Source organism: Nerophis ophidion, linkage group LG17 (genome assembly GCF_033978795.1).
Source record: "Nerophis ophidion isolate RoL-2023_Sa linkage group LG17, RoL_Noph_v1.0, whole genome shotgun sequence".
NCBI lineage: Eukaryota > Metazoa > Chordata > Actinopteri > Syngnathiformes > Syngnathidae > Nerophis > Nerophis ophidion.
The window spans coordinates 31,771,949-31,798,798 of NC_084627.1; the positions used below are offsets into that span (position 1 = coordinate 31,771,949).

At 37.1% G+C, this 26,850-nt stretch overlaps 2 protein-coding genes and 1 long non-coding RNA gene across 4 annotated transcripts in view; 1 reads left to right on the forward strand and 2 right to left on the reverse strand.

Annotated features, from left to right (window-relative positions):
- The window catches only part of LOC133536317 (SWI/SNF-related matrix-associated actin-dependent regulator of chromatin subfamily B member 1-like), a 38,250-nt gene extending 32,564 nt beyond the window's left edge, over positions 1 to 5,686 (reverse strand). Inside the window, exons 1-2 of the mRNA XM_061876753.1 lie at positions 5,494 to 5,686; positions 2,294 to 2,405 (exon numbers count right to left, since the gene is read on the reverse strand). Of these exons, the coding sequence (XP_061732737.1) occupies positions 2,294 to 2,405; positions 5,494 to 5,583 (202 nt within the window). The 5' untranslated portion in view covers positions 5,584 to 5,686. The remainder of the gene's footprint in view (positions 1 to 2,293; positions 2,406 to 5,493) is intronic.
- Positions 5,687 to 9,625: 3,939 nt separating this feature from the next.
- LOC133536319 (uncharacterized) lies at positions 9,626 to 11,191 on the reverse strand. The gene is made up of 3 exons (XR_009802447.1): positions 11,040 to 11,191; positions 10,700 to 10,822; positions 9,626 to 9,690 (listed from the first exon to the last, which is right to left on the reverse strand). It is a non-coding gene; the product is annotated as an uncharacterized LOC133536319 (long non-coding RNA).
- The window catches only part of fbxw2 (F-box and WD repeat domain containing 2), a 47,653-nt gene continuing 31,964 nt past the window's right edge, over positions 11,162 to 26,850 (forward strand). Inside the window, exons 1-3 of one of the 2 annotated variants that reach the window (XM_061876754.1) lie at positions 11,162 to 11,335; positions 19,462 to 19,754; positions 21,653 to 21,875. In XM_061876754.1, coding sequence (XP_061732738.1) covers positions 19,488 to 19,754; positions 21,653 to 21,875 — 490 coding nt within the window. In that variant the 5' untranslated portion in view covers positions 11,162 to 11,335; positions 19,462 to 19,487. The remainder of the gene's footprint in view (positions 11,336 to 19,461; positions 19,755 to 21,652; positions 21,876 to 26,850) is intronic. The other variant, XM_061876755.1, reaches the window with a different exon arrangement.

The following is a 26,850-nucleotide window of genomic DNA, read 5'->3' on the forward strand; positions in this document are numbered from 1 at the left end:
CAACTTTGCTATTTTCATTTTGTTTGGGAGTTTACCTGTTTGAAATGATAGGTTACTAATACACATTAATGGTCCTGAGATCTCTTCAATAACCCTTTTTCTGGTTTCCATATCAATTCTGTTACAATCAGTTGAAGTCTTAGATTTACATTTTTTCACGAGTTTAACTCTTTCCTCCTGTGTCACATTACTGAGGAACATGGAGTTGGGATTTCGCTCAATGGTATCATTATAGTCCTCAATTGAAACTATGTCTGGAATCCTTTCTCCCAATTTTAGTCCAATATTTTCAAAGTAATTATTGAAGCTTTCAACTACTTCCTTTATGTTGTCATTATTTTTTTTTCCATCTCAGAAGTATTGGGGGTAATCCCTCTTAGTGCCATTTTAATCATGTTATTGAGGATGTGCCATGTTGTTCTCATATATTTTTTGTTCCTGTCCAATTCACTTTTCTACATGATCCCAGTATGTTTGTTAGCTTGTTTTTATACTTGTACTTATTTTCTGCCTCTGTAGTTATTTGTGCTATAAACGTTCTATATGATTTACTCTTCTCATTACAAGCATTTATTAATCCTTTTGTCATCCATGGTTAATTATTCTTTCTCTGCTTTCTACCGATTTGTTTCCATGGACAACGTTTGTCATAAAGTATTATGAACTTGTTTAAGAAATGTTCATATGGTTCATCAACCTCTTTTTAATTGTACACATTGTCCCAATTTTGCTTTTCTGGCTCAATTTTGAAAGCAATCCTCCTCTTGTCTGTGCAAAGTCTTCGAAATGTCCTTATGTCTTCCATGTTTTTCTTGTAGTTTCCATCATATATTGTGAAAACTGGCAGATGATCACTAACGTCGGTTATAAGTAGACCACTTGTAGTGCTATTATCAAAATCATTGGTAAAAATATGATCAATAAACATGGCACATTGTCCTGTAATTTTGTTTCTTGACAGTAGAGTATCATCACTCCTCTCCAGTTACATTTGGGGTGTACACATGCACAGAGTTTGTTGTGAGTTGCTGTGTGCGTGTGTCTGGGTGGGTGGGATCAGTGCATCCTGCAGGACTGTAGATTATTTGTAGCAGTGCAGGGTTTCCACCAGATTGCCAAAATACATGTGGTGGTGGGGACGTGGTGACATGACATTTAAAAACAAATTTGTGTTATTATCAATTAGTATTAAAATATATTTTATATCATATCGTGTGGCTACATTTTCAATTGTTGCTGCCTATTGTACAATGTACTTTGATGTGAATTTGTCGAGTGGCTAGAGACTTATTTATTAAAAACAATTAACAACAAGTATAGCATCTTTTTCTGGTGTTATTATAGAATGTACTTGTGTTTAGAGACTCTCCTTCTGACCCTCAATGTCACTAACGAAAAGCAAGCTGCAGCGAGCATGTCGTCACACTTGCATCGCACTGCTGCTCCAGTTCGATTTTCTGTTCTTAAAAGCCGCCACTGTACTTTTAATATTTGCACATTTTGTAGATTGATGTCCGTGCATATATCTATGATATATTAAAGATACGTCTACATCGCAGACATGCTGACGACACTTCTGACAATCCTGTGCGTATTGTTTACGTCATCCGATTTCGGCAGTGCTGTTTTCAGCTATCAATATCTTTTTTCGGTGCATCACTAGTCAATAATGTCAATAGTGCACAAATATTAAGCTACATATATATCTCTATTCATACTGTAATGACCTTCTGGTGTGAATGTTTTATGTTCGTATGGTTTTGATTTGATGTTCATTATTACCATGATCGCAAACACACCGACCATGCCGGAAAGCGGATTGGGAGAGAATGAGGAAGTGTTGTTGTGTGCGAAAGTGTTTGCACAGGAGGTACAACTTGCTGGAATTGGGTCGGTTGTTAGCATAAGATTTGCAATAAAAGCGTCATACTTTCAACTTCTTCTGAAGCCTACAATACAATATATTACTTTAATCTTATTTCTTGAAAAAAAAACCTTACTTTCAGGTTGAGGCGGCTACGATATTGCCGTGGCGATCCGCCACCATCACTTACACTAGGGAAACCCTGCGGTGGGTTGCTGGGGAGAAGGAGAGAATGCAATAATCTAAACAACGCAAAAATAACATGTCTTTATTTTGATTTTGTAGATTACTTAGGAAATTTTAGTTATGAAAGTTTGACTAATTTAACGTGGAGGAGCGATTGCAAACCAGCCGACAACACTGTGCACCCAGCATGTGCGCTTGTTCTTTTATGCTCAAATGATGAAATCCTTAAAATGTGACACTCACCATGTGATGACGCCACAATTTTCTTCCTCTCCTCCACAGAGGCCAACCTCCTCCATAACGATGGATATCTTTTGTATAAGGAGCCTCTAAACATACGTAAATAGTTTCCCACCTGAAATAAAGGACAGTCATTAATCAAAAGGATTATGGTCTGACAATGCATGAATGTTTGAATGAATAAAAATACCTCAAAAAAGTTAATAAAAAAAACATAATAATATTATAGTAGTATATAGTCCCCGAGTAAAGCATTAAAACTTCAAAATGAGTGACTTGGATGGTAAAGCAACCGTGCCAGCAACTTGAAGGTTCCAGGTCCAATTGCAGTTTTTGCCATCGTAGCCACTGCCGGTGTGTCCTTGGGATGGAAACTCTACCCACCTTGCTCCCAGTGCCACCCACACCGTTTTAAATGCAATTAAAATGTAGATAATGGGTTACAAAATGTAAAGTGCTGAGTCCCTAGAGAAAAAAATGCTATACAAAAATAATTCACTTCACTACACAAATCTGACATTTTTGCATCAGATTTGAGCCTCATAGTAGTCTGAATCCATTTGTAATCTGATCTTTTTAAATGTGACTGCCGTTTAAATGACAACGCGACCTGTTTGTGACTTTATCGTCATCTTTGGTCAAGCTATGTCATTCGTGTGCGCAGCATGATCAGTTTTCTTTTTGCCATTCTCTTCTTCCTCCTCCCGCTGTTGTCTTCCATCGTCTGCCTACTTCCTCTTGAACACAGCCACGGAACAAACCCACTAACTTGCTGACCTGTGGCCTCCATGTTCTCTCGTGTAGTAGCGATTTTCTTGTTCATTTACGGAATCCGGTTAACATGTTTTGTTTTATCGAACTGAGCATGCAAATGACATTGAGGCCACATTGGGCCCTATGTGCAAGTGCACATAGGGCCCAATGTTATAAGTTAACAGAGTCTGATAAAGATCAGATTTTACACTATTTTGATATTTACCAGTATATTTTATTTTAAAACACTTTGTCTCGATTTTTTCCAGTACAAACTCACATGTGTGACTGTGCACTTATTTTGTGTTTTGACAAGGGCTGTCAAAGTTAATGCGGTAAAAACAAACTCACAAGTGTGACTGTAGACTTATTTTGTGTTTTGACGAGGGTGCTATTTTTTTTTAACCAAAGTCTTATTAAGTGTCATTTATTAACTTTACTCTTTTGCTGTTAGTAGAATAATGTCTTGTTCTGAAAACACAAGTTGTTGAACATAAACATTATGCGTCCAGCTTGATGAAACTGATACTACAGGAGCTTAACAGGTAGCTGGTAGTACAGCAAGTTGTAACTCATCAAAGGATTTGCTCATTTACTTCATTAGTATTAAGTGTACATGGTGTATACTCTCACGTCGCTTGCGTAGAGGACGCCGTCGTGCCCCCTCGCCCTGCAAAACCTCCTGCAAGCCTTGCGTGCACCTCCAAAAAACTCTAGATTCACAACGCAGAGCTGTGATTGGTCAGTTTTTTCCAAGGAGGTTCCCGGTCAGCAGACTTTGTGCTTGAATTGCACAAAGTATTGTATAAAATAAAACCGTGATTAAACATTTGCATAAAAACTGATTGTGTGTACTTAATAGCACAGTGTGCTCAAAAAGAATAATTACTGAATGTGTTGATTTTCATCTTAGTGTTGCATCCAGAAGAAGTCATAATGGGGAAAGTACGACACTTGATTTTTTTAATGCATTCTAACTTGTAAATAAAAGTCTGCTTATAGCGCAGACAATGGGAACTCCTCTATTTACAAAAACCGCCAACAATAACGGTACTCCATTTACATTTCGTGATTTGAATATTAACCAAGTATTAGTGATATTGTTATTTTAAGCGCTAATGCAGACAAACACTGTATAGCGGCGTTGTGATCACATCCATCACCTATGTTTACATCATCCAGTGGTTTGCTGCTTCCTCATAAGTTTATTATAGATCATAAATCATGCATCTCACCTGGACATGAGACATCTGAGTAGGTATTACGACAAGTTCGTACACTTTGAAAGCCATTTAAGATCTGAAACTGGTGAAGACGACACAAAAAGACACGTGATTCCCTTTGCCCTTTTCTTTTAGAGGATTATGAGACGTTCTTCACCTAAATGACAATATATGAACATACCAGCAGCCGTCATCCTAATGACAGAAGACCTTATACAGTAAGTGATGTTTTCTTATGTTTGTTGGATCTCATGATGTCTGCAGTGAGTAATAATCAGTTATGAAGAATAAAAAAGCAAACGATGCGTTTTGAAATGAATGTGCCACGTATGCTTAAAATGATCAAAATACGTACATATTACATTTTATTAGAAATGGAGGTGTTTGGATGTTTTTTAATGGCTTTATAGTCGAAATTGCACAGCTCCATTGTAAGCAAACCTTTGATCGCACATATTTAATATTGAGAATGCAAAGAAATAGCATTCATCGTCATGTCTTTCATAATGATTGTGTTAGAAAGGCAAAATGTTTAAATAAAAAAGTGCTGTTCCCCTATAGGTGTTCAATCCTAACATTATGCTTTTATTTAATGACCAATGTGGCATAAAAACAATATCCACATTGTGAGAGGATAACTCATTCATGAATAAAGCATAATTGAAATGTTTATTAATAAATCACTAATATTTCACCTCTATTTTAGCCAAGGTGTGAAATTAGAGACCAGCTCTATCATAAAGCGGCATACTGAATATATACCGTTTGAATTAAAAGAAAACAATTTAATTAATTATGTTAATTTAATTATGTTACACAAAAAAATGTGTGTCTAATGTACTCGTATTAATCCAAAACCTGCGCATTTTAATTCAATTTTGATTGCAATCAAATAGTATAAAAAATATGTATGTAGATTGTCAGTCATCAGGTGATGTAATTTACAAAGGTTGAATGAATGCAACTCTAAAAAATCTTCAACAAACCAGACGAGTCCAGTTGCCTCTAATCAACCTTTGTGGATAGTATACAAATACATTCACACGAATAAAAAAAGGCCAAAAGAAAATAGGTCGACCAGCTCTGCAAGGTGTCCCTTATTTTTTTCAGGGAATTGGCAACTGTAACCACATTAGACATTGTTAGTATATTCACTGAGAGGATGGATGAACATTAACATCCCAACAATGAATATAGCATGTAAATGAAATGTATGAATGCACATACCTCCGAACCAACCATGTAAAAGTCGCCATCCTGCTCCAACTGAAATTTAACTGGCTTCTGACCAAATGTTTTACTTAAAGCCAACTGCATTGTTGTAGTTCAGAAAGATTAACTGCGGTTCTATGCGTCTCCTTTCGTATTGTTCTTCTTTTTCTTCTTCGTCGTCGTTTTCTTCTTCCCCTTAGTTAGCGGTTGGCAAACGACTTTAGATGTGTTATACTGCCACCAAATGGATGGGGATAGGTGGCATTATAGTACATTTTGCATTTTCTCTCCTGCGTTAAAGGGCAACTGTTTTTTATTTTATTTTGCCTATTATTCACAATCCCTATGTAAGACAAGAAAAACACATACGTTTATATTGTGTATGCATTCTAAATATTAAATAAATGCATTTAAAATTTTGCATTCAATGGAGCATATCCACCCTAAAAACTGTTACTTTCCAAAAACGTTTTTACAAATGTGATAAAACTTTGTATAATTAAGTTGATAAGTTGGAAGTATAACAAAATTACTTTTATTGAACATGAAAAGGGGCAAAGATAAATAACGGCAACCAAATAAAATGTATTTTATCCATGCATCCATCCATCTTCTTCCGCTTATCCGAGGTCTGGTCACGGGGGCAGCAGCCAAAGCAGGGAAGCCCAGACTTCCCTCTCCCCAGCCACATCGTCCAGCTCCTCCCGGGGGATCCCGAGGCGTTCCCAGGCAAACGTGTCCTGGGTCTTCCCCGTGGCCTCCTACCGGTCGGACGTGCCTGAAACACCTCCCTAGGGAGGCGCTCAGGTGGCATCATAACAGGTGCCCAAACTACCTCATCTGGCTCCTCTCGATATGGATGAGCAGCGGCTTTACTTTGAGCTCAGTTCAGTTTCAGTTCAGTTCAGTTATTTCGAACATCCTCCCGAATGACAGAGCTTCTCACCCCATCTTTAAGGGAGAGCCCCGCCACCCGGCGGAGGAAACTCATTTCGGCCGCTTGTACCCGTGATCTTGTCGTTTCGGTCATAATCCAAAGCTCATGACCATAGGTGAGGATGGGAATGTAGATCGACCGGTAAATTGAGAGCTTTCCCTTCCGGCTCAGCTCCTTCTTCACCACAACGGATCGGTACAGGTATAAATGTATTTTATAGGTTGGTAAAATTAAGTTGGTGATAAGTTGAAAATGCAACAAAATTAAGTACAATTTTCAAACAATTGTCCAAAAATCAAGTTTTAAAAAATAAAAGAAAACAGTAATAAGTACACCACACCTAATTAAAATATACTTGTTATTTATTTATTTATTTTTTTACTTTGATGCAAGTAAAATAAATTGTTGCAACATTTAATGATAGCAATGTAACTGATGTTTTATTATGTTTGTTTACCATGAATTGATTAACGTGGACCCCGACTTAAACAAGTTGAAAAACTTATTGGGGTGTTACCATTTAGTGGTCAATTGTACATAATATGTACTGTACTGTGCAACCAACTAATTAAAGTTTCAATCAATCAATCAATCAATGTTGGCTCTCATGAAGTCTGCAGTTAGTAGTCGGAAAAAAATGTGAGGCGCAATTTAAATTAATTATTTTGACACTACGTCACAAAAAATGTAAATTTCAGTCAATTTGCAATACAAAAACCAGTTCACAAAATTAAGTTTAATGAACTACAGGTATACTAAACTAAACTCTTTTTTTATCGTTTCATTCAGTCCCGTGACAATCAGTTGAAGTCTTGGACTAGCATTTCTTTACAATTTTGATTATTTCCTCTTTTGTCACATTGACAAGGAACTGGGATTTCTATCTGTAGAGTCAACTGACCCGGTAACAGGAATCCTTTGCTCTAGGTTGGTTCCAATATTTACCAAGTAATTATTAAAGTGCTCCACTACTTCATTCATAATGTTGTTTGTTACGTATCCATCTATGAAGTATTTATGGTAATCCTTCTTAGTGCTGTTTGTAATTATACCATTGAGTATGCCAAATGTAGCTCTCATGTTATGTATGTTCTCGTCTAATAAATGACTGTAATATTTTTTTATACATGTTCGTAAAATGTTGGTTAGCTTATTTTCATACTTTTTGTACCTATTTTCTGCCTCGATAGATTTTTGTGTTATAAATGTTCTTAATCATTGATGTATTTTTCTTACAAGTATTTTTCAGTGCTTTTGTCATCCATGGTTAATTGTTTTTTTCTGCTTCCTACTTAATTGTTTTCATGGTGTACAAGTTTCCTATAAGTATTGGCCAATGCAGTAGTTTCGAAAATTTGGTACATATACTATTTGTTGTATGCGGGCTTCTTGTGGTACACCAAAAATGTAATTCCTTATTTAAGTAAAGTATTTAATTAAATTTATTATTAAAGTACAATGTTTTATTTCCCTATATTAAAACACAGTGTTACCTATCAATCTCCGCCCCTTCCTCTCCGTTCCGCTGCGAAGCAGCCTGTTCATGCCTTTGTCTCCTCCAGGATTACTTTAACGCTATAACGGGATCTCTGGCAGGAGTCTCCAAAAGCTACAGTATGTTCACATCAGCGCTGCCAGTGTCCTGATGAGGGTGTGGAAGTATGAGCACACCACCCCTCATCCTCTGCACCCTTCATTGGCTCTCCGTCACCGCCGGCATTGAGTACAAGGTTCTCCTGCACACCCACCACTGTCTGCACAGTGATGCAACCAGTTACCTCACCGACATTCTCACACCACACACCTCAGCTAGGACCCGCTCAGGCCAACAGCACCGTCTGCTCGCGCCCAGGACACGGCTAAGACCATGGGAGACAGAGCTTTTGAAGCTGCTGCTCCCCGTCTGTGGAACACCATTCCTGACCACCCCAGGGCCCCTTTAAAAATGGGCTAAAATCCTACCTTTGTAAAAAATAACATATAGCTAATTTTAATATTGTCTTTTTTACTGTCTTGTTTTATTGCGTTTGTGATGTTTTACTCTGTAGCACTTTGAGATTTGTTATTTAAATCTAAAGTGTAATACAAATAAATCAATAATCTTTATTATAACTGTGTGTAACAGTGAAGTGCTGTCAGGGCCACCAGGTTACTTAACCATGAGATGTTCAAAAACGAAGTAATAAAATAAAATAAGTTTGAATATTTCTCTTTTGGTTAATTCTTTCTATATGAATCGTGTATATTTTGATCATTTTCATGGTCAAAATCGCGGAAATTCCGTGTTTTCTGATCCAAAAAACAAGGCAGACGAGAAGTGAGGCCGCCACAGGTAGTGCCTCCACAGCTACACACAAAGTGTTTTTTTTTTTAACTGTATTTATAACAAACATGGCATTTGTATTATAGTAAGCCAGTGTTTGTGGGTGTTTTTGTCAGATGCAAAATATTGTTTTATAAATATTGTCATTGGAATGAAATTGAATTAAATGAATGTGTCTACCAATATGGAGGATTTAATACTCTATCCAAGATTAAATACTTCTCTAGAGTGAACTTTAAGACAAAAATAATGTGATCATACAGAGTACGTTTTCATTAAGGATAGCAATTGCTGCTTCAGATACGAATACAGAAAGGTAAGATACACTCACAATAATTGTTTTATTTTGTAATAAGCAAATGGGACCAAAAAGTATTTAATAACAACTTTATCAAATACATTTTGGACCCATTTATCATATCATAATGTCATTATGCTAACGTTCCCCGGATATGTCCTCTTTTGCGGGACTGTCCGGGCGGGGTTTCTTAAATGCTTCAAATGTCCAGCGTTTTGTGTCAAGTTTGCGTGTATTTTCAATGTACGTACATGGATAAGAGGGGTTTAAAACATAACAAATTGTGAAGGTTTGCGTACGCAGTAACATTTGTGAGGGAGGTGTGACAATCTGTCAATTAATTTCTGTTAGTTTTTCGTGTTTTGTACTTTATTTCCTGTTCAGTGCTCTTATTTTGTTGTACTCCCTGTTTACTCCGCTGAGCACTGCTTTTCTCTCACTTGCCGTTGATTGGCAGCGATCCACAGCTGCTGTCAATGTTTCACTCGAGCACTCCTCAGTGCCCGGAGTTAAAACCATGTTGGGAACATCTCCATGCAAGACTGCTTTCTGTTTATATCTGTTACTTTAATGAAATTAAAATCATCTTACCTGCTTTCTGCTCTCCTGGATTCTTGCATACTTGAGGTCACACAACTGCAGCCATGCGAAGTCCTAACAGGAGGGACAGAGAGAGCAATGGAGTAAGGTAGTGGAACTCCTTTCAACCAAGGCATACTTGATCAACAGCCATACAGGTCACACTGAGGGTGGCTGTATAAACAACTTTAACACTGTTACAAATATGCGCCACACTGTGAACCCACACCAAACAAGAATGACAAATACATTTCGGAAGAACGTCCGCACCGTAACACAACATAAACACAACAGGACAAATCCCCAAAACCCCTTGTAACACTGACTCTTTCGGGATGCTACAGTATACACCCCCTCAACTCCCTAACCCCCCACCTCAACCCCGATTACGTCACATCAAAAATTCCACTTTAAAAAATATTTTGGTGTAAAATGTTTCTTTTTCTGTGTGTTTGCCATAAAAAAACATAGTTCTGTTTGACAAACAAAAGGGCGGAAAATAAACAAACAAAGAAACAACATTGAAAAAAATTAAACATTTCAAAATGAGGAATAGATCTGAAGTTGATGTAGACTCCAGAGATTTAAGCGTTAAATATAAAATGTATGTATGCCCTGGCACACTATTATCATCATTTCATGACCCAAGTAAAACACTTTTTACACTTTTATACCGAAATAAGTACACCTACGACTTATTAAATAAAAACGTAGAAAAAACTACCAGCAACGGTAAAGTATAGATCCATGAAGGAAAGAAAGTGAATGAATGTTTATAACTGAATATATTTACATATGCCTACAAATTTGTCTTCTTTTATATTATTTATTTTAATAAATTAAGTAAAGTTTTCCAAAACACAATATATAATGTGAGATATAACAGGATAATGCATACTTTTATCATTTGTTTTCAAAACGCTTACAAAAAAGGGGGACACCAAAAATTTACTGTGGGACTGCAATTTTTATGACTTGAAAAGTCATAGCGCCAACACTGCTGTCATCAGAGGAGAAAAAATGCTTTATTTAAATGAATATATTATTTACAAAGCAAGTTCATGTATAATTGGCAAATTATCACCTAGTGCCGGCCTTGGTGTGCTGCCCGCCTTGGCACGTGTCCTCTATTTGGGATTTCAGAATATGGTCAGCCTATTTTATGAAAGGGAATAACTCCCTTCTTTTTCCTGTTACTCCGTGCAACCTAAATCAACAATGATCAGAGACGCACATATGAATTTAAGTTAAAAAATAACAAAAAAACTGCAATTCAATTTCATGTATGCACAAGCAGGTCGTCGTAAAAACATTCCCTGTAATAAAGTGTTCAGTATAGTTGTATACATGTACACATGTACTACAAACATGTATTGTATGTTTGTAGTACATTGCTGTAGTAATTCTGCTCAGAAAGAATGTACATGTACACACGTCCGCTAGTCCAGAACACACAATTGTCAACACGCTGAAAACATGTCCGAGAAGTGTTGCTATCAATGTTGTTATCACAACTTGTGAAGAACGGAACTTCCCGAGTGGAGAAGTAGACGCAGCGTCATGTTGATGATGTAACATCTTGTCACAGCAGCTTTCATCATGGCGGACGGCTAACATAGTAGCTAGCCTAGCTGGACCCGCCTTTCTGCTGCTTCTTACCACTATAAAACTGGACTAAATCAAGCATGATGGCGATAATGAAGCTTTCTACACCCATCCGGTTAGTACACGTTACATCTGGACAAACGATACTTTATCGTTGCATCGTAATGTGTTTGTCACACATTACTGAGCATTGAGTATTTTCTCCTAACATTCACAAATATGTCATCCAGCATTACTACATTTCTGTTATCAATAATGACCACAAGTACGAATAATTATTTAAATCACACTCGTTGCCACGTTCCCCTATCTATACGCGCTCAAAAATATCTTCATTTGCGTGTTTAACATTACAGTGTGTTTGTGTTAAATAGCCAGGTGATTTCATTGACATATTGATAATTAAAACTGATCATTGGAAGTGTAGTAGTATTAGTGTACTGCTAGTATTAGTGCTATGGCAGGATCCCTGCAAATTAACTACCACTTTTATATTATTTGTACAAATGTTTACGTTTCTGTTTGTATACGTTACGAGAAAACGGTGATACCGTAAAACTGTTTTGTATAGATCAGGGGAGTTCCACGCCATTTGTGGCCCGCCGATAATAGTTCTGTAAGCCCACGGCACATTGTAAAAATACAGAAAAACATACAGTAATATGGGAGGGGAAAAGCAAAACGCCATAATGTATGAGAATAAGTGTTACGGATAATCAAAAGCTGACACGGCTGTTTTTTATTCTACATAAACATTAGCTTAAAAAAAAAAAAAAAAGTATTACTTTTAGGTTTTTAAGAATGTGTCTCTTGATGAAAAAAGTTTGGAATTCGCTTCTTTTGACTGTTGCTATGTAATACCATTTCTAACCCGAACACAACATGTCAGCTCCTGTTTTTTTTAAGTCTAAGGTTGGTTGAAGTTTATTTCAAACAAGTATATAGTTTCAATATGATACATCACATATTTCACATATTTAGATGTTTATTTTCAACATGTCCGAAAAGGACGTCAACGGGCAATTACTAACACATATGTTCACGTCATGTTCTCAAATTTTACACAATTAACCTAAATTAATTCGAAATACAACAGTTCTCTTCATAAATAGTTTGGTCAGTTATGATTATTGTAATGAACTAATGTCCATCCATCCATCCATTTTCTACCGCTTATTCCCTTTCGGGGTCGCGGGGGGCGCTGGCGCCTATCTCAGCTACAATCGGGCGGAAGGCAGGGTACACCCTGGACAAGTCGCCACCTCATCGCAGGGCCAACACAGATAGACAGACAACATTCACACTCACATTCACACACTAGGGCCAATTTAGTGTTGCCAATCAACCTATCCCCAGGTGCATGTCTTTGTCCTAAAATTAATGTCCTATTTCAATAAGTTTAATATCCATCCATCCATCCATTTTTCTACTGCTTATTCCCTTTGGGGTCGCGGAGGGCGCTGGTGCCTATCTCAGCTACAATTGGGCGGAAGGCGGCGTACACCCTGGACAAGTCGCCACCTCATCGCAGGGCCAACACAGATAGACAGACAACATTCACAATGTTTATCATAATTCTTCTTCCTTGTACATTGTAAACATTTTCCTAAATGGCATCAAATTAATATATTTTTTGGCTTCTTTGCTAAATCCATTCAATAATTTAATATTACATACTATTAATACCATATGTTTTAAATGTTGTACATTCATACAATTGTTTTAAATTATATTTTTGTTTAAGGTTATATTTCTCTTTTGTTGAAAAGAATTGTTTCACATTCCTGGTAGCAGGTTATAATTTGCTTTGTGTATAATATTAACGGTTTGCAAATTTATCAAATCATTGAGTTTCAATATTTTCAGTGCAGTTCAGTTACAGTTTATTTCGAACATGCATGCGACACAATGTAATGCAGGGGTGTAAAACTTAAATACATAGTGGGCCAAAATTTTAAACTGAACAAAGGTTGAACAAATTACCTTTTAATAGGGACCCAAACAAGTTTTGCCTTGAATATTGAACAAGCAAGGCTTATATAATTTTATAGTGACATGCAAAATCGAGTTTTAAATAATAATAGTAATAATAAAAAAATAACGATGGCATATCAAATAAAAATTTAATAAAAATTGAATGCCTCTTTTCCAATTGCAGCTTTCTGAGGTAAATATCAAAATAAACTTTTTCCACTGGCTATTTATAAATTTGAAAATAAAATAATAATGAATGAAACAAACATTCAAGCCTTGAAGTAGCAAGAGAAAGTGCATGAATAAAACGTTAATTGATGTTCAGTTTGCTACACTGATTTGCTTTAACACTGAATATGGAACAACCATTGCTTATATAACTTAATAGTGCAAAATAAACTTTCAAAAAACATCAATGGCATATTAAATACAATTTAAATAAAAACATTAATGGCCCTTTTCTATTTGCAGCCTTCTGAGGTAAATGTCAACATTAACTTTTTCCACAGGCTAATGAATTAGAAAATAAAATAACAATGAATAAATAAACCATTCAGGCCTTTTTACTGCTCAGTTTGCGACACACTGATCTAATCTAAGGTGCCCAAGCCGGATACATGTCATCTTTTCTTGGATGCTAGTTAATTAATGTCGGGGCTTAAGTTTTGAGCTGTGGCAACCTGAGGTGGGCGGGGTTTGGTGGTAGCGGGCGTCTATATTGTAGCGTCCCGGAAGAGTTAGTGCTGCTAGGGATTCTGGGTATTTGTTCCGTTGTGTTTATGTTTTGTTATGGTGCGGATGTTCTGCCGATATGTGTTTGGTGCGGGTTCACAGTGTGGCGCATATTAGTAACGGTGTTAAAGCTGTTTATATGGCCACCCTCAGTGTGACCTGTATGGCTGTTGATCGAGTATGCCTTGCATTCACTTGTCCGTGTGTGTAAAAGCCGCATAAATAATGTGACTGGGGTGGCACGCTGTTTCTATGGAGGAAAAACGGACGTGATGAAAGGTTGGAGAGGACGCTTAAGGCAGTGCCTTTAAGACACGCCTCCAATTTTGTTGTCCGGGTGGAAATCGATTGAAATTCGTGAGAATGGTTGCCCCCTGGAGATTTTCGGGAGGGGCACTGAAATTTGGGAGTCTCCCGGGAAAATCTGGAGGGTTGGATAGTATGAGTGTTACCGGTGAATGCGGTGTTACAGTGGCGGTGCCGTTGTATAATACCGGCGGGCCATCTCTAATGTTAATTGTTGTTAAGGCAGCCGCCTTAACAAAAAAGTGCTGCGGGAAAACCTGGTATAGTTTTACTGTACAAAGCATGAGTCTGTAACACTTCACCTGTCATAATTGTGTGGTATTTAATTTCATTTATTTGTAATGCCACTGGAATCATGGGTTCAAAGGGGACATACGGAGGAGATGGATGAATGGATCATAGCAGCAACACTGTCTACAGTATAACGGTCAGTTGCAATAGCAGCACAACACTCAAAGTCAACCAGTAAAAGGGAATGAGTTATCTTATTGCACATTGTCCCTGTTTGTTAGAGGGTTCCCTCACACCCGCTCTACCAATAAGTTGCATAGTTTGATGGCACATTAATACATTGTTTTGTTTTTTTAATCTGTTAGTTTTGCTGCTGGGGAGGACCATCCTGTCACTAAACAGACTTGTCTGTGCACTGACTAGGGTTGTCCCGATCCGATATTTGGATCGGATCGGCCGCCGATATTTGCCAAAAAATGCGTATCGGCAAGGCATGGGAAAATGCCGATCCAGATCCAGTTTTTAAAAAAAACTCCGGTCTGTGTTTTCCAAGACACCGAATTAAATAATACATTCCACTCTTCTGCTGCTGCCTAAACTCCGTTCCGCATTATCCAGGACACCTTCAAAACATCCACAGGTCTGCGTTCTAACCGTTAGGACGTGTGAATTAAAAGTTACGGTAAAAATGTCAGCCGTGTGGGATTATTTTATCCTACAAAACGAAAAAGATGAAGAGGTGGAGTGCAAAACATGCCACAATAAAGTCAAGCGTGGTGGTAAAGTTGTAAGACATTTTAATGACTCTTTAGAGTGAGAGGCTTTTTAGCGCTCATCATAGATGAACACAGGAGCAGGCTGACACCTGAGCATCTTGAAGTGCTCATCCTTGTTAGAAAGAATCTCCCCATTATGCTTGGACTTCAATTGTTTGCCCCCCCCTTTCTGTTTGCCCCTTACTGGGGCAAACAATTGAAGGGAGTGTGTGTATATATATATATATATATATATATATATATATATATATATATATATATATATGTATATATATGTATATATGTATATATATGTATATATGTATATATATGTATATATGTATATATATATGTATATATATGTATATATGTATATATATATGTATATATATGTATATATATATATGTATATATATATATGTATATATATATGTATATATATGTGTATATATATATATGTATATATATATATATATGTATATATATGTATATATATATATGTATATATTTATGTATATATATGTATATATATATATATGTGTGTATATATATATTTATATATATATGTATATATATGTATATGTATATATATATATATATATGTATATGTATATATATATGTATATATATATATTTTTTTTTTTTTTTTTTTTTTTTAAGTTTACACTTGTTCAAGAGCAAGTATTGATGCTGAGTTATCGACATTTTATCCCACTCAGGTTGTTTGTGTGTTTTGCTTTTTTAAATCATGTTTACAGCATTATTTGCACTTTATACTGTTCACTTTTTTACTGTTAAATGATTCCATTTCTGTTTGTCATGTATAATTTTTGATATTTTGTGTTTATCCTTGAATACCAACTATTTTTTATCATTTAAACTCACCTAATTCAGCTGGCTAGTTGTTATCAAGAGTACTAAAATCCTTTTCAGCATGAATCTGACAACTAAGTAGGCTAAATAACTTTAAACTTTAATACATGCTCGGATAGGCCAGTATCGGCCAGTATCGGATCGGAAGTGCAAAAACAATATCGATGTCGGATCGGAAGTGCAAAAACCTGGATCGGGACATCCCTAGCACTGACGACAGCCTTCAGCAGTTTGCTCAGAGATCTTCTCCTTGCATCTATCATCAGGGAGTCCAGCTAAATGCCAGTCGCTGAGTTTGTCCAACCTGAAGGAGTCGTGCTTCCCACCAGCACACCACAGTGTAGAACATTATACTGGCAACAACAGACTGGTAGAACACCTGCTGGAGTTTCTTTCAGACGTTAAAGTAAAACATAATGCTAATAATGCAATTAGCGTTGGTGTGAACATTAGGACAGTGGTTCTCAACCTTTTATCAGTTATGTATCCCCTGTGAACATTTTTTTAATTCAAGTGCCCCCTAATCACAGCAAAGCATTTTTGGTTGAAAAAAAGAGATAAAGAAGTAAAATACAGCACTATGTCATCAGTTTCTGATTTATTAAATTGTATAAGAGTGCAAAATATTGCTCATTTGTAGTGGTCTTTTTTGAACTATTTGGAAAAAAGATAAAAATAACTAAAACCTTGTTGAAAAATAAACAAGTGATTCAATTATAAATAAAGATTTCTACACATAGAAGTAATCATCAACTTAAAGTGCCCTCTTTGGGGATTGTAATACAGATCCACCTGGATTCATGAACTTAATTCTAAACATTTCTTCACAAAAAAATAAATCTTTAACATCAATATTTATGGAACATGTCCACAAAAAAATCTAGCTGTCAACACAAAATATTGCATTGTTGCATTTATTTTTACAGTTTATGAACTTACATTCATATTTTGTTGAAGTATTATTCAATAAATATATTCATAAAGGATTTTTGAATTGTTGCTATTTTTAGAATATTTTTAAAATAATCTCATGTACCCCTTGGCATACCTTCAAGTACCGCCAGGGGTACTCGTACCCCCATTTGAGAACCACTGCACTAGGATATAGAGACAGCAGGCAAAGTGCAGGTACAATCTTTTTATTAGTGTAGACAAAATTAAAAGTAGTGCACCAGGAAAATATATTAGAAGCACAGGGAACAATATCACGTTGAGGTTGCGGTACAAAGCAAAATGATCCAGCTTGTCAGTTGGACATTTATCAATTATTGCACCTGTAGTGGCCTTTCTCACCATGCTTCCTGTAGTTGGTCTAGTTCTAGTCCATCTAGTGCATGTTTGCAATCTTCTCACAATGTGAATTCCTGGATTTTTTTTTCACATTCTGTCTCTCACAGTTGAAGTGTACCTATGATGAAAATTACAGACCTCTGTCATTATTTTAAGTGGCAGAACTTGCACAATCGGTGGCTGACTAAATACTTTTTTGACCCACTGTATATATATATATATATATATATGTATGTAAATGTGTGTGTGTATATATATATGTATGTATATATAAATATAGATATATATGTATGTAAATGTGTATATATGCGTGTGTGTGTATATATATATATATACTGTATATATATATACACAAACCCCGTTTCCATATGAGTTGGGAAATTGTGTTAGATGTAAATCGCTCGCCGCCTTGGCTGTGTGGGGCCCGTGGTCCGTGGTTCCCTGGGCGCCACAACTGCTGTTTGTGGGTTGGACTCCCTGGGTGGCTGGGGCCGTACTCTGGCTACCACACACACTGGGAGTCAAATATATTGTACATACAAATGCACATATACTCACATACACAATGTTATTAATACATACATATATACATACATAGGTACCTACGCTCCCACATACATACACAAATACAGGACATACCTACATACTCAAAGTTCGTACATACACACGCACATTCACTGTACAAACATACATCTACACATACTGTACATACATTCACTGTACAAACATACATATACACATTCTGTACATATACAAGTACATATACATACATGCACTCATGCACATAATCACGTTTCATCAAACATATATTAATGTTGTTTTCCTTGGGGAAACTGGGTAACACATGGCACACTGACAAAGCTTAAACTATTGTTACTATAACAATCTACAATGTTTATATAGGTTGCTTCTCTTTCTTCCCCTTCATTTTTCTGCATTCTTTTGTATCTCTAGTTATCATTACGTATATGTATTGTTGCATTTGAACAACTGTATTGTTGTAAATAGAGGTAAATTATTGGTATTGTTAATCATTCAAACATTTGATGTTTCCCTCTTACACACGTAAGAGGGATGTGTGTTATGGCTAAGAGTTGTTTTTTCCCTTGGCTTCAGTCTCGACCCCCTCTCCAGGGGCCCAGGCTTAGACCAATTCCCCCTCCCTCCATTGTTTACCTGTATCTCACCTATTTTGTAAGGGGCGCCGGGAGTTGGCAGACCCATCGGCGATCCTGTTCTGTCTCCCTGTAATGTTTGTCTGATCTTGAATGGGATTGTGCTGAAAATTTTAACTTCTCCTCGGGGATTAATAAAGTGATTCTGATTGTGATATCAATTGCGCTATTTCTATTGGAATTTATAATGCTACATTTGTAGTGTAATAATGCTCATTGTCATTTCTGTATCATTATTTATTTCACTAACTGCTTCTTTGCAATCACTTTCACCATCATATTCGTAAATATCGTATTTGCTGATGTTGCTCTATTGTTATTGTTGTGTTTGTTGTTGTTGTTATTATTGTGTTTGTTGTTGTTTTTGTCTCTCTGTCTAATATCCCTCTTTTCCCCTCCCACAATTTCCCCCTCTGTCTTCCTTTTTTTCTCTTTCTATCCCCTCCTGCTCTGGCCCGGCTGCACAAAAGGATAATATAAATAAAAATAAAATCAAATACAAATAAAGCAACAAGAGAGGTATCCTACACTTCTCTTTTGTAAAGTAAATCTGAACAGCCAATATGGGCATCTAAATCAACTATATGATTTGCCTGAGAAGATTGACAGGGAAAAAAAAGAACACAAACAAAATGCTAAAAGGTTCTAATCATACCACAAACATGTATTTCAAAGTTCAAAGAATTGTGCACTGTCATCCACTGGTTCAAGCAAATAATAAAAAAAAAATTACAGTTGCATGTCTATATGCTGCTGTTTCTCAGAAAAGTTCAGTTAATTAAGTTTTTATAATGTAAATACCTCACAATCAGTCACTGTCCTAGTGCTTATACTACAATATGAATGATGTGAAGATGAATAGTAGAAATGTTGTGTCAAGCTAAAATGCTCTTTTGTTTTTCTAGGTTTTGCAGGTTGCGCTAATGATCTCATGGAGAGAACAGATTTTGAGGGGTGGCTGGAGTCAATCTCAGCCAGTTTTCTTACGCTAAACGACCAGCAGCGCATCCAGTCTTTAGACCACCTTATATCCATCAGTGGTGCTGCCCAGCTTCGTCACTTGTCTAATGGACTCGAGGCGCTCCTCAAACGTGACTTCGTGCGACTCCTGCCTCTGGAACTGGCTTTCTATTTGCTGCGCTGGTTAGATCCACAGACTTTACTCACCTGCTGCCTCGTGTGCAAGCAATGGAATAAAGTAAATATGATTGTCACTGCTATTCCTTTCATTCTACTGTTGTTAATTGATGTTTCTCGGGAATACTTTCTGAAATACTTTCATTAGTCAGGTGCTCCAGGAATTTGCAATGTCGCGATCGCACCAATTAACACAAATTCAACAAATACTCTCAAATTATGCAACTTTGTCTATTGTCCACAACTTCATTGCACATTTTAGCCAATCAGCATCATTTCTGCCAATCAAATTTGACCCGTAGCAGCACCAAAACACAAATGTTACCCGTTTAATCAAAACGTTTTTTGTTTTTTCTATGTAGATGAAGCAGAAACAGCAACGTGTAGAAATACATCGTCTTTATTGTTAAAATGGCACAATTGTCATCTTCCCACATACCTCAGACCATCTGCAGCGCAGAGCCTTCTGGGTAATGTAGTATATAAACATTTAGCAGTGCACTGGCGTCATCAATTTCTAGCTTACATGTGTTTATATATTTATTTAAAATGTGCTATCCAGAGTGAGTAAATTCACATGTTCTCACTTGCCATGCTGACCTAGAAAAGAGGTAGCATTTACATGGCAGAGATGTTGACGTGTGATAATAATCTCTCATCGTCTCTCATTTACCAGCAAAAATTAGCGCTATAGATCGCTCTCAACAGTTCACAAATACTCTTGAAGTGCAGAGGTAAACGTGTTGGAAGATAAAGGAAAGTGTTAAGATGAAAAACAATTTTCAAGTGTAAAATATACACGGAGATTGTCTGCAACTTGTGGACGACAGCAGACCGCAGACAATAAGGAAGCTTTTGATAGTGTTTTTTTCTATAACTATAATGAAATATTACTATTATTAATTATAATTAATGTAGACCTTACAGTAATTTGACAACGAGCTCAGAGTATGCACTTTTACTGCCATCTACTATAAAACGTGTAAAACATCAATCAATACAGTATTTATTTTCCAATTTGTATTGAAATTAAGGAACATTCAAAACGTTGATAAAAAAAAATCTAACATTTCAAGTTAATTGAAATGTTGATCCATTTTGATAAACATTTACATGGAAAAACCTGGTTCTCAAAATCTACAAGGTATTAAAATGAAGGTGTGTTTACTCTTTTTACATATTTTACATATATTTACCACTGGTTAAAAGTAAATTAAGTTGTTTGTTCAGTGAGTTTTCATGTAGTAAAGACACTGGTACTGCTGGAAATACTATGAATGATGTTAGCTTAATTTCAACAATGCTAAATTTGTTATGTCTTTTGTTTTATGAAATTATTCAGGACAGATTGGCTGATTGGCAACGCTACAATGGCCCTAGTGAATGAATGCGAATGTGAATGTTGTCCATCTGTGTTGACCGTGGGATGAGATGGCGACTTGTCCAGGGTGTACCTGCCTTCCGCCCATGTGCAGCTGGGATAGGCTCCAGGACCCCCCGCGGCCCCGTAAGGGACAAGTGGAAGAAAATGGATGGATGGAAATGCTGATCTTTGTTTGCTTTCTTTTCCTTTTAAGTGCTTCTGCTTTGAAATCTCTTTTGTTTGCCTAAATTTAGTTTTGATGAGCTTTTTAGCTTACAGTGTTTTGGTTACGTCCGTGTATAGCATGTGCACATTGCATCCGGAAGCATTAACAACGCTAGGAATGAAAAATAAAAATCCCTCTAAATTCTACAAAATAATGACATTAATAACAACTTTACAAATGTTTAAAAAAAAGTTAAGAAATGGCATGTATATAATAGTATTACAAACACTTTGGCACTTGGCATTGTGTAGCACTTAGTATACAACTCATTCACTTCCCCCGGGAAGTACTGTATTCTAATTATTATCATCATTATAATTATTTTGAAATCCTCATATTGAAAGTGTAATGTGTGTCCATCTCTCTGTAGGTGATAAACTCATGCCTGGAGGTGTGGCAGAGTGCTTGTCGTAAGCTTGGCTGGAGGATCGATGAGTCCATTCAGGATGCATCCCATTGGAAGGGTGTCTACATTAAGGCTAAACTGCGAATGATGCAGTTGAAGGATCAGAAGGCCTTTGAGACGTCCTCACTGATTGGCCACAGTGCTCGTGTGTATGCTCTCTACTATAAGGATGGTCTACTCTGTACAGGTATGCTGTTTCTTAATGTCATTCTTTTGTCAACTTTTATAGAATATGTTTGTATAAACTGAGATAAGTAAAGTAACTGAGTAGAATACCTAGAGTGCCCTGCAGAAGTATTCGCACCCCTTGGATGTTTCAGCCTTTTGTTGCTTTTATTATTGGAATCATTATCGTAATTAATTAATGTGAGTGTGAATGGTTACCCGTCTATTTGTGTTGGCCCTGCAATGAGGTGTAATTCCCTTTGTCAAGGTGAAAACTGATTTTTACAAACTGCTGTCAATTATTTAAAAACATCAAGTTGTCTCGCGTGACATCGCACATTTGCGGCTTAGCTCTACTGTCGATTAATTTTTAAATTTTTTTTAAAGACTGTCATAGGTTTTGGTTTTGTTTTTTTTTAAATATTTTCAAACATAAATGGTTAAGATGGATTAAAACTGTTGCGTTGGGGTCCCGTCATAACAAGGATTGTGTTCCCAGGATGGGGAAGGACGGTCAAGAAAACAGTTTGCAGTTAAGCGAAGTCTTATTTAATCCAAGGCAAGACAAAATTACAAAAATTAAGATGCTAGTGTAGCGTGCAGCCAAACAACCTAACAGTCGCCAACATTGAAGTATTTAAGCGTTGAAAAGAAAACACTTAATCGTGGCAAGAACAAGCAAACACGACTTGTCATGGCTCGAGAGTAGCAAGTGCGCAGTGACGTGGGCACAAATAGGGCGGTTGCAGGTGGAGCCACTCATCATGAGAATTAAACTTGGTGGGGAACAAATGCTCAATGGTCCGAGCAACAGGAAACTTAACTATGGGAGGCTTAGGAGCCCTGGAAACATAAAAAACAAACCAAAAACAGACATGATCCATAGAGACGGATCATGACAAAAATTATCAATACGACAGTAGATGAGACTAAACAGATCACAGTGTGCTGTTCAGTATCATAGCCACTGATTGGCTTAACCTGAGGTAGGACTACTATATTGCAGTTAATCTCAAATGATGGGGCGGGGCCTCCCTGGGGGGCGCAGTGTGACCCTGGGAACATGCCTTATCATATCATGCAGTATAATGCAGTATCATGCTGCCAAACCCCGCTTCAAAAAGCTGTGCACTACAAAACTTGCTCATTAGTTATTAGCTCACTAGTCCTGCCACAAATATGGTTTTATCCATTGTTTTGTAGTTTGAAGTGTGGTATATATATATTGTGCTCCTGAGTTAATTTTGCTGGTAAATTTGAGTTTATTATTAGCCTGTAATCTATTTCCTACTGCTTGTCCTTTTCGGGGTCACGGGGGGCAGGAGCCTATCCCAGCTGCACTTTGGTGGAAGGCAGCGTACACCATGGACAAATCGCCATCTCTTTGCAGGGCCAACACAGACAGGCAACCATTCACACTCCCATTATGCAATATTATATCATATTATATTTATATTAGTTTATTATATTATCTTATGTTACATTATAGTTTGTTAATCTTTTTTGTTACAGACTAAAAGCAATGTTACTAAGTTATTTTTTGTTGCAAGTTGATCCATATTTATATATTTTTTGGTTTTCTTTAATGTTAATAATGATACAATGTTATGCAGAGGTTTACTTATAACAATTTTATAGTCACTGCGGAGAATTTTTTCCTCTTCTGAGGGTGGTGTGATAAAAGCTTAATTGAAAAAGCACTACAGTATTCAGTGTTTCCCCCAGAAAATTTGTTAGTTAAGGTGGTGACTCTCCAATGGGAGGGGACTGGAGAAGGGGTGGGAGACTGTAAGGATCGGTGTAACTCGGCCTGTCGCCATCACATCTCCACCTCATCGCTGTTACCACAGTCTGGGGGGCAATAGACTACAGACTGCGGTGAAGTAGGCCGGCTTTGTCACGTGAAAAAGCCGACAACTTTTGGTTGTGTTTTCTGCTTCATAAGCTGAATGCCGATATACGAAATATATCTTGATATTTTTTCCGTAAAGTAAAAACAAAACAGTCCTAGTTACCTGAGATACTAAGTACATCATTATTATGACTTAGTAATTTTACTAAATCCAAAAAATGACAAAATAATGGCTTACTTAGTCAAAATAATGACTTACAAAGTCAAATTAATGACTTACTGTAAGTACAGGTGCTGGTCATATTATTAGAATATCATGAAAAAGTTGATTTATTTAATTAATTCCATTTAGAATGTCAAACTTGTAGAATGTATACATTCATTCCAAACAGACTGATACATTTCAAGTGTTTTTTGCCAAAAAGGAGATGATTATAGCTGACAACCAATGAAAACCCTAAATTCAACATCTCAGAAAATTTGAATATGGTGAAAATGTCAGATATTGAAGACACCTGGTACCACACTCTAATTAGCTAACTAACTCAAAACACCTGGAAAAGCTTTTAAATGGTCTCTCGTTTTGATTCTGTATGACACACAATCATGGGGAAGACTGCTGACTTGACAACTGCCTAAAAGATGACCATTGATACTTTAAAGAAGGAGGGCAAGACACAAAAGGTCATTGTCAAAGAGGTTGGATGTTCCCAGAGCTCTGTGTCCAAGCACATTAATAGAGAGGCGAAGGGAAGACAAAGATGTGCTAGAAAAAAGTGTACAAGCAAGAGGGATAACCGCGCCCTGGAGTGGATTGTCAAACAAAACCGATTACAAATGTGGTGGAGATCCACAAAGAGTGGACTGCAGCTGGAGTCGGTGCTTCAAGAACCACCACGCACCGACGTATGCAAGATATGGGCTTCAGCTGTCGCATTCCTTGTGTAAAGCCACTCTTGAATAAGAGACAACGTCAAAAGCGTCTCGCCTGGGCTCAAGACAAAAAGGACTGGACTGCTTCTGAGTGGTCCAAAGTTATGTTTTCAGATGAAAGTAAATTTTGTATCTCCTTTGGAAATCAAGGTCCCAGAGTCTGGAGGAAGACAGGAAAGGCACAGAATTCACGTTGCCTGAAGTCCAGTGTCAAATTTCCACAATCGGTAATAGTCTGGGGTGCCATGTCATCTGCTGGTGTTGGTCCACTGTGTTTCCTGAGGTCTAGGGTCTATGCAGCAGTCTACCAGGAAGTTTTAGAACACTTTATGCTGCCTGCCGCGGACCAATTTTATGGAGGTGAAGATTTAATTTTCCAACATGACTTGGCACCTGCACACAGTGCCAAATCTACCAGTACCTGGTTTAAGGACCATGGTGTATCCCTGTTCTTGATTGGCCTGCAAACTCACCTGACCTTAACCCCAGAGAAAACCAATCGGGTATTGTGAAGCGGAAGATGCGAGATGCCAGACCCAACAATGCTGAAGAGCTGAGGGCCACTATTAAAGCAATCTGGGCTCTCATAACACCTGAGAAGTGCAACAGACTGGTCGACTCCATGCCATGCTGCAGCAATTCAGGCAAAAGGAGCTGCCACTAAGTATTGATTGCCGTACATGCTGAAACTTTCCATGTTCATACTTTTCAGTAGGCCCACATTTCCCCCCAAAATTTTTTGGTACTAATATTCAAATTTTCTGAGATACTGAATTTGGGATTTTCAGTAATTGTCAGTACTAATCATCAAAATTTAAAGAAATAAACATTTCAATTATATCACTATTTGTGTAATGAATTGATATAATATGTAAGTTTCACGTTCTGAATATAATTACTGAAATAAATCAACTTTTTTATGATACTGTAATAATATGAACAGCACCTGTAAGTGTTTGCAATAAGCTTAAGAAAAAAAAGAGTTAAAAGTGGAGCCACATGCTGACATATGCTTAATTTTTTACAGCATTTGGGAAGCCTGTAGTTGATTTTAATTATGTAAATGTTATATTTTTATCAACATGTGATAGCAGGGACCCTGCCATTAAAAACTAGGCTGCAACATTACTGATTAATGTAACTATAGCTAAAAAAATAGTACAATAGCAATAGGAGAGACTATTCATAATCCCTGAACACCATTGAGTTCATGTAAGCTTTATGATGCAGTTACATTAATATATCAACTATTAGAGACAGCTAATAATGCTTGTCTTTCTCTCAGACAGCTGTCTGTAACTCACACACACCGCACAGTGAGCTAAGTTACGCTAAAAGCTAATTAGCCTTCACCTAAAGGACTGCCAGTGACCTGAGCTGCCGCTTATGTTTCTCGAACGTCAACGGTCTCATAGTGATGTTACTAGTCGTTGACTGGGAGGTGTTTGTTATCATTTCGGGAGAGTCCGCTGCATTATGCTCACCTGCTAAACACCTGTCTGCTTACTCCACCCTCTCTCCTTTCTGCCTGTGCCCTGAGCACTGGCGACATGCCTCCAAATATGAACTGCTGATTGGCTGTTACATGTGCTCTGAATACGCACTGCTGATTGGCTGTTACATGCGCTCTGAATATGTACTGCTGATTGGCTGTTACATGCGCTCTGAATACGCAACTGTTGATTGACTGTTACCGCTCTGCGTGTAACCAATCAGATGGTTCTGTGGGTGGGACAATGCGGCAGAACTAAGCAGAGCAGCTTGTTAAAACTTTAGATTAGGTGGTGGCTCTTTGTTGTTAAGTCGGCCGCGTTAACAGCAAAGCGCTGCGGGAAACCCTGAATATTGGATTAAGCAAAGTGGAGTTGTCCTTTTATTAGTTTTGCCTATGGTTTGCAATCAATATGAAACATGGTGACAGATATTTTTTTTATGCATTCTAAATAGGAAATAAATGTGATCAATAGTCTGCTTACAATAGAACTTATGGGAGGCACTCTATCCCTTAAAAATGTCCAAACAGGTAAGGTTTTATATGCATGATGTAAGTATATATGTAATATAATAAAAGGCACATTAATGTCAATATTTGATATTTACGTATTCATTTTATGCATACACGGCTAGTTAATTTCAAAAACATATCACAACGTACGCTTTTTTTTTTTAACTACATCCCTGATTACTGCTTACTGCTCACTTCATGAGAGCC